This window comes from Macadamia integrifolia, chromosome 14 (assembly GCF_013358625.1).
Source record: "Macadamia integrifolia cultivar HAES 741 chromosome 14, SCU_Mint_v3, whole genome shotgun sequence".
Lineage (NCBI taxonomy): Eukaryota > Viridiplantae > Streptophyta > Magnoliopsida > Proteales > Proteaceae > Macadamia > Macadamia integrifolia.
Window position 1 is genome coordinate 30,337,565 of NC_056570.1, and position 7,905 is coordinate 30,345,469.

A 7,905-nucleotide genomic window follows, 5' to 3' on the forward strand; every position below is an offset into this window, starting at 1 on the left:
ATCTGAATATAAAACATACCTGTGAAAAGAATCAATTTAATATAAGATGGTAATTATAAGTTGTAATAAAAAAAAAAAAAAAAAAACAAAACAAAACAAAACAAAACAAACAAACATATCTTCTCGCCTGCGACAAAAACTAGATGGGAAGCACTACTCGTCGGGGACAAAAGGAGAAGTATTTGTCGGGGACTGTCCTCTCTATCTCTGCTGGAACTCGTCTGAACCCTTGGTCTCAGGTAGGGAGAAGAGGAGAGAAGGAGAGATAAAAGGGTAAGGAGGGGTATTTTTGGGATAATGAAAAATGTATAATTTATCTGTTTTTACTCATAAGGGCAAAAACGTCATTTCAAAGCATCACGTAACGTTGACTGACCGTAGGGGGTCCGAGTCCAATTTGGTGAAAGAGAGGGGGTGTCTCTCTAATATTGGCATTCTCCAGGGGTGGCATTGTAAATTACCCTTATTATTATTATTATTATTATTATTATTATTATTATTATTATTATTATTATTATTATTATTTTAATAAAATATAATGTTTTGTTAATAAATTAATTCGGATGATGGAATCTTTGAACGCTATATCGAAATTTGAAAGTTATATTTAATGAAGGATTTATCTAGGACCTGGGATAGCCCTAGAATTATATTAAAAATGAAACTAATAAAAAGAAAAGGGAGATGTAACCCACCTTACCCCAATTTAGGAGAGACAAGTTACTCTATCACTCTCAAAACCCAAAAGGAAACACATATAAAATAACTATTACATTCTAAAGACTGGTAAACCACGTTTGTCCTCCCAAATGATGCAACTAAGATCTCCTGGAACCATAGAAAATCAAATTTATTGTAGACTCACATGCAAAATTAGCTAATCGATCCGCTATTTAATTGCTTTCAATTCCTGAAATGAACATGAGGTGTGGGCTCTCGAGGAACTTCTTTGTATGATCTGAATATAAAACATACCTGTAAAAGGAATCAATTTAACATAAGAAATATATACAACTTGATTTTTTTTTTCTTTTTTTAAAAGGGAATTGAAGTAAGTATTATAAGCATTACCTTGTCCAAGAGATAACAACAACCCAGTCATCCAAATTCTACAAGCTCACTAACAAATGAAATAGATTAACTCAAAACAACAATACAAAAAACAACTCACGATCCAACCTGAATAATACTAATAATAGATCCACAAGACAGAACTAGGCTAAATATAATACCACGACTCCATCAATCACTGAATTTGAACATCGATGGCTAAAAAATTAGATCATATTTTCCCTTGGGGAGCAGGGACTAGAATTAGTTGGAATGGAAGGCGTTTGGGGTTAAACGGTTTGCATTCCACAGTTCACTCGTTGCATTAGTCAATGGTATATGATATATGGTCGCCATATTGCATTTTTGGCAACAAAATTTCCTTTTACGATTGCCAAGAACTGTGGCTAAAGATTCCTTTTCTTATAATGACTTGTCTTGCAAAAAATAATTTTCATTCTTTTTTTTAAATTTCTAACAAAAAAAATATACTATAGGTGCTTGTAATCAGATTAATTGAAAGAAAGTGATTTTTCTCAATCAAGAAAAGAAAAAAAAAAGTATTTTCTATGGCCAATTTACATACACTTACCTCAAGTAACATATAATTGGTTTCCTCCAATGTTTTAGTCTTGAACTTGAAGTTTGCATTGTCATAATTATTTTCTATCATTATAGCAACAAACATGATTGGGATAGGAAATTAGATAAACAATGTCATATGACCACCTTAGGGAAATGAGTTCTAGACAAATATTATGCCACAATGTGTTAATTTTGTTTATACATTGCTCACATGAATTGCATGCGTTTCACTAACTGTTTCTAGTCATGCATCTTATAAAGGTATCAGATTTATATGTTTTCTATTATCCATCATGAATAAATGATATTAAGGCTTGCTAGCAAGGAATGGGTTCAAGTAAAAAAGAGTTGACTTATACCAACATTCTCATGTGTCTATCATTTTCATTTTCATATGAAAAAAATAAGAAAAAAAGAACTCTCTAAGTGCATGGCTTACACCAGTATTCTCATGCATGTGTCTGTCCTTCTCTTTTTCCTATGAAAAAGACATTTATACTCCATATTTTGGGGAGGGGAGAGAGAGAGATAAAGTGCAGGCACAAAACATGCCAGAACTACTTTTCAAAAGATAAATAAGAACGGCAGGTGGGGAAGAACGGTAAGAGTAGAGAATGGGCCCTTGAGAGATTCTTTGCACCTGGATATAGCCAAAAAAGGGTGCATAAAAATCCCCAAAACCACACATCGCCCTATCCTGGAAACCCCACCCCACACATGTGCCCAGTGGTGTGCATGAGCTGTGCTCGAATCATTCTCTCCGTAGAGGTAGAGGCGATTCGGACCACCCTAATTACTCATCCAGACTTCCCTTCCATAAGTATGGCCTTTTTGGTAGTGTAGATCATTGCTGAGTCACACAAGGAAGGGGCATTGGACTGGAAAAACGATGGAATTGCAAATGAAACCAGGGCCGCAACACCGACAGGAACAGAAACTGCAACTGCCGGAGCAGCCCCAGCAACAGAAGCCGCAAAGGCCCTCCTCCTCTTTTTCCCAGTCAATACCAGTCAATGGTGTCAAAGTAGCTGAGGAGAAGTGGGTGATCTCGATTCGGGAGAGGCTTGAACAAGCCCATCTCGCTTCTTCAAGGTCGAAGCTCTGCATTTACAGAGTCCCCGAATACCTCCGAGGGAACGACAACAAGGCCTTCATCCCCCAAGTCGTCTCCCTGGGTCCTTACCATCACAAACGCAACGAGAGCCTCCGCGACATGGAAGAGCACAAACTGCGCTCCCTCGATCGGATTCTCAAGCGAACCAGTCAAGATGTCAAGCTCTACCTTGATTCCATCAGTGAGGTCGAAGTCCAAGCTCGCAACTGCTACGTAGGTCCAATCTCTCACACCAGCCACGAGTTCGTATATATGATGGTTCTCGATGGTTGCTTCATGCTCGAGATCTTCCAAGGTGCTGTGGATGGCTTCGAGCAACTGGGCTACCCACGGAATGACCCAATCTTCGCATGGCGCAGCGTTATGCACACCATCCGCCAGGATATGGTTATGCTCGAGAACCAGATCCCACTCTTCATCCTCGATCGCCTTCTCGAACTCCAGTTCGGTGTCAATGAAGGACCAGGCGAGAGACCCCAAGCAGCCCAGCTCGCACTCAGGTTCCTCGACTCTCTCATGTCGGCGGACGAGACATTGCGGAATAGAAATTGGAAGAAGCGGACCAAATACGCAAACACAGACCTCGACGGCCTCCATTGCCTCGACTTATTACGCCGAAAGCCCAAGGACTTGCGTACGAATTGGATGAGATGGAAGCCGCAGCCGTTGGATGCGATGGATGAGCAGCGGCAGCGGCAGCGGCAGCGGCAGCGGCAGCAACTGGTCCGCTGCGCAACAGAGTTGAGGGTGGCAGGGGTGAAGTTCAAGAAGAGGAATACAGAGCGATTCTGGGACGTGAAGTTCAAAAATGGAACCCTTTGCATCCCAAGGTTGTTGGTCCATGATGGGACCAAATCGCTCTTACTGAACATGAAAGCTTACGAGCACTGTCACATCGATTGTGGTAACGAAGTCACTTCTTACTTGATCTTGATGGACAATCTGATAAACTCGGATGAAGACGTGAAGTACCTCCATAGACGAAAGATCCTGGAGAACTGGTTGGGTAGTAATGCGGAAGTAGCTGAGTTCTTCAACAGCTTGTGTCAACAGGTAGCGTTCGATTTCCAGGACAGTTATATCTCTAAGATGTCAGCGGACGTGAACAATTACCGCGATAAGAGGACGAACGAATGGCTGGCCATCTTTTCGAAGAACCATTGCAGGAACCCATGGACCATCATCTCACTTTTTGCTGGGGTCGTCTTCTTGTTGCTCACTTCCGTGCAGACCTTTTACACCGTCTATGGCTACTATCGGCCCAGTTAGTTAAGCGTCACGGAATTGGGGGTTCACAGTTGGGATTTGGCAGAAGTGATCCATCGTTTCCACTAGAAGCGATTATGGTTTTAGTCAAACAAATATGAACCGAATCGATCAGCACCATTTAAATCGAAACCAAACCGATTAACAGCCTTACTTTTCATCATACTTGCGAGAGGTGAATTATGTAGCTGATAAGCTTGCTGCCTTTTCAGTGAATCACTCTTGTCCTGTATGTTAGGATTCTTCCCCTCCCCCTTCTTGTTGCCCCTTTTGTCTTTGGACTATCGTGGATGTCCTATTCCACTCTCTGTAAACGCTGCAAATTCATCTCCTGATTAATGATAGTTCTTTTATCGAAAAAAACAAAAAAAAAAAAACCATGTGCTTGTCTATGGACATGTATCGATCATAATAATTTGGATTGATCTGTATCGATCAATTTTACCCCTATTCCTTATTTTTTCATTAAAAATTATTTCATACAATTTTACTCCTTGATCTAATACTGATGCCTAATCTAGGATCGGTCTTTGCCAATACTAATATAATTCAATACCGATACTTAGAATCTTGTGGGGGAACATCATCCGAGTCCAGTGAATCTTCATGTAAGTGGATTAAGACTACACTTATGCGGGCATGTTGGCACGTGTTATCTGGTAACGGAATGGTGAAGTGGACGTTATTCCAATTTTCTAATAATATGAAGATTTAAATAAATAATAATAATAGTAACAATAATAATCCCAATAAAAATAGAAGGTGTGTACTTTGAGTCCGCTAGCAGTGGCATTCCTATAATAACATCTAAGAGATTATCTTCAGTTCTTTTTTTATTCTCTCTCTTCAACGCTCACTCATTTACCAATGGGAGAGAACTGGGGTTGAAGGCCCAAGGGGTGCTTTGTGGGAGTCAAACTTAGGACAGTTTGTACCAAGTTCGTTGCTCACCAACTACGCTACCCCTTTGGGTTACGCCGTGTGTATTCAAGTCTAGAAGTCTGTAGTATGATGAAAGCTTTGCAATCTTTTTGATACATTCCTTAAAAATTGACTGCATAAATCTTCGATCACATTGATAGAGAGAATACCAAATTACAATTAGGAAGAACCAGGTACTGATCATAATCTTTTTACATGTTTAAGCTTTAGTTACAGAGAACAGATTTTTTTTTTGGGGGGGGTAAATTTACAAAGAATAAATAGAGAGAATACCAAATTACAACTGGGAGATGAAACTGTAAGATTGATTTTGAGGGTGGGGCCAGTAGAGGTGAAGTATCTCATATACAAAGCAAATTGTATATACAAATCGATCCCCATTTCCTGGTTTCTTTTTTAGAACTATAACTCAAGGCTTTAATGGCCATTTCTTTTGCAATTGGAGATCTCTCTTGGATTCAATCGTAGGTGAATGACTCACACCTATGTTTTAAACAAAAACAAGAATCCTCAAGTATCCTCTCGGTTAGATCAAACACCAAAAAACACGAATAATAAAGAGACAATAGATCCGTACGACACAGAGATTTAACGAGGTTCACACACCAGGGTGGTGTGCTACATCCTCGGGCGAAGAAGAAGATGATTCACTATGCAGAAGAGAGATTTACACCCTAGCAGCGGCAGGGAAAAACTCACCCTGAAACCCTAGCTACGTGAAAACCCTAGAATACAATGACTTTCTCAACAAGCAACAGTACATTATATATACTCCAAAATCGTGGGTCAACCCATAGGGTCGCGATCGATCCGGTCGAACCATATCGCAGGGGCTACGCCCCTGTACCCCCATATGAGATTAATGATGGGCTCCGAGCTTGGGCCTATCGGCCCAAGCCCTCTGCTTCCATCACAGATCTCAGAAAATTTTCCCATTCGGGTCGCCACCAAAATATGTCGGATCGGGTCAATCTTCAAAACGGGTCAAGAATTCGAGACAAACTTAATACTCTCTAATGAAAATCAGCATATAATCCCCATCGACCTGAATAATACTAATAAGATATCCCCACGATAGAATTGGACTGAATAAAATACCACTACTCCATCAATCAATGAATTTGAACACAAATTACCTTCAAACTATTTGTGAATTGTGGCAATAAATCATTTATATTGATTTTTGGACTACCTTAAGTGAGCACGTGTGCTAATTTACTCAAAATCAAAGGTAAATAGATAACTTTAGTATGTTTTATACTTTTCCAATAAAAAAACCCCAAATCCTATCATCTCTCTCGCTCGAAGCTCAAAGTTGAAGGTGAAACCTGAAACCTATTTTTTCATTATATAATCTATTTTATAAATAGCAACCAAATGAATACTATTTTTGATCTATAATTTAATATCACAAATAATTTCTAAGAAATAATTAATAAATACAAATAGAAATCATACCAAAGAAAGCCTTAGTTAATTTGCTCCAAAAAGAAAATAAAAAATCTATGTTAGTTAATTTGCTGTTTGTCTCCTTTTTAAGGTCTCTCTAACAAGCAATTAACTCATTTAAATTGCTCTTTATTGTCTTAGATCATTCAATTTTAACCTTATTTTTCATAAAAAGAAATGCATTTAATATTTGATTCAATATCAATACCTAATCCAAGATCAGCCAAGTATTGATATTTTTAGTTGATACCGATAGGATCGAACCAATTCAATACCAATACTTAGAACCTAGCTAACAAGTGAATCCATGCAAAATGCAAAATGTCTATCCCATATATTCTATAAAAAATAGCTTTATTATTATTCATTTAATTTTGGGTTAATCTTGGTGTAACCATGCATGCATCCATCGTCTACTATCCAACATAACATAGAAATACCGAAGATTATTATGAAAACATACATTTCATCAAATAATAATAATAATAATAATAATAATAATTGAATGAATCAATGGCCACCATTTTGTATATGTTTGGAACATCATCATGATGGCTCGTTACATGTAACCAACCCTGGCTACACCAAGCAAAATCATTTTATTTTTAATTTACACACCCCTTATATGAAATGTGCACATTTTTTTTTTTTTTCAAGTTGACAAATTGATTTTGCTTTTTAAGTGTCATAAATGGATAATGGGCCCGTTTGATTTTGTTATGCTGTTTTTATGTCTAGAAATAGTAGAAAAGGTTTTTTCCATTTCTATGCTAAGAAACAATTTTTGGAAGTACAAAAAGATACTTGATTTTTCTGTTTTTCGAAATGTTTTCAATAGTATAGTTGGTTTAAGACACAAGTGAAAGCACGACGTTGCAGGTATGCTTCATCACGAGTGAATGAACGACGTTGGAGTTGCAAGTATGCTTCATGAATATGAGCTTCAGAAGGATGAAGGTAATCCAGAACTGTGAGCTTTGTACAACCAGGTTGGAGTCGCCATTTTTGGATAACGAGAAGTTTCAACAATGGATTCAAGCTGAGATAGGTCAGGTGAAGTATCAGGTTTTTCACAATTTTTGTCACTCCCACTTATTTCTAGAAACAGAAAAATATGTCTGACTTATTTCTCCATTTTTGTTTCTAAACAAAGAAATAAGCATACATTTCTATTTCTATTTTGAAAAACAATTGTAACGAAAACACAAAAATCAAACGATTTTTTAGGTGTTTTTCCATTTTTGAGCCCATAAAAACGGAAAAACAAGTTTCAAAAATCAGATTCAAACGGGCCCCAAATTTTATAAAAAATCAATCTCTATCAAATGACTCACCATGACAAATAATGACTGTCTACAAAGCGGATGTAGTATGTGGTTTGAATTGAATTGTGGAATGATAATGGTAGCCTGTAGGGGGTGTCAAATTGGAGGCCGAAGCAAAAGCCCAAATGAACGAACCCAAAAAAAAAAAAAATTTTGAAAAGGACCGACCGAATT

At 37.8% G+C, this 7,905-nt stretch overlaps 1 protein-coding gene across 1 annotated transcript; it reads left to right on the forward strand.

Annotated features, from left to right (window-relative positions):
* The first annotated feature begins 2,343 nt into the window (after positions 1–2,343).
* On the forward strand, positions 2,344–4,403 carry LOC122061102 (UPF0481 protein At3g47200-like). Its single transcript, XM_042624288.1, has one exon. The coding sequence runs from the start codon at positions 2,525–2,527 to the stop codon at positions 4,016–4,018; it is 1,494 nt and encodes a 497-aa protein (XP_042480222.1). The 5' UTR covers positions 2,344–2,524; the 3' UTR covers positions 4,019–4,403.
* The last annotated feature ends 3,502 nt before the right edge of the window (positions 4,404–7,905 follow it).

Excerpts from the sequence above, each read along its gene's own strand:
- LOC122061102 (XM_042624288.1), top strand. The coding sequence starts at position 2,525 with ATGGAATTGCAAATGAAACCAGGGCCGCAACACCGACAGGAACAGAAA.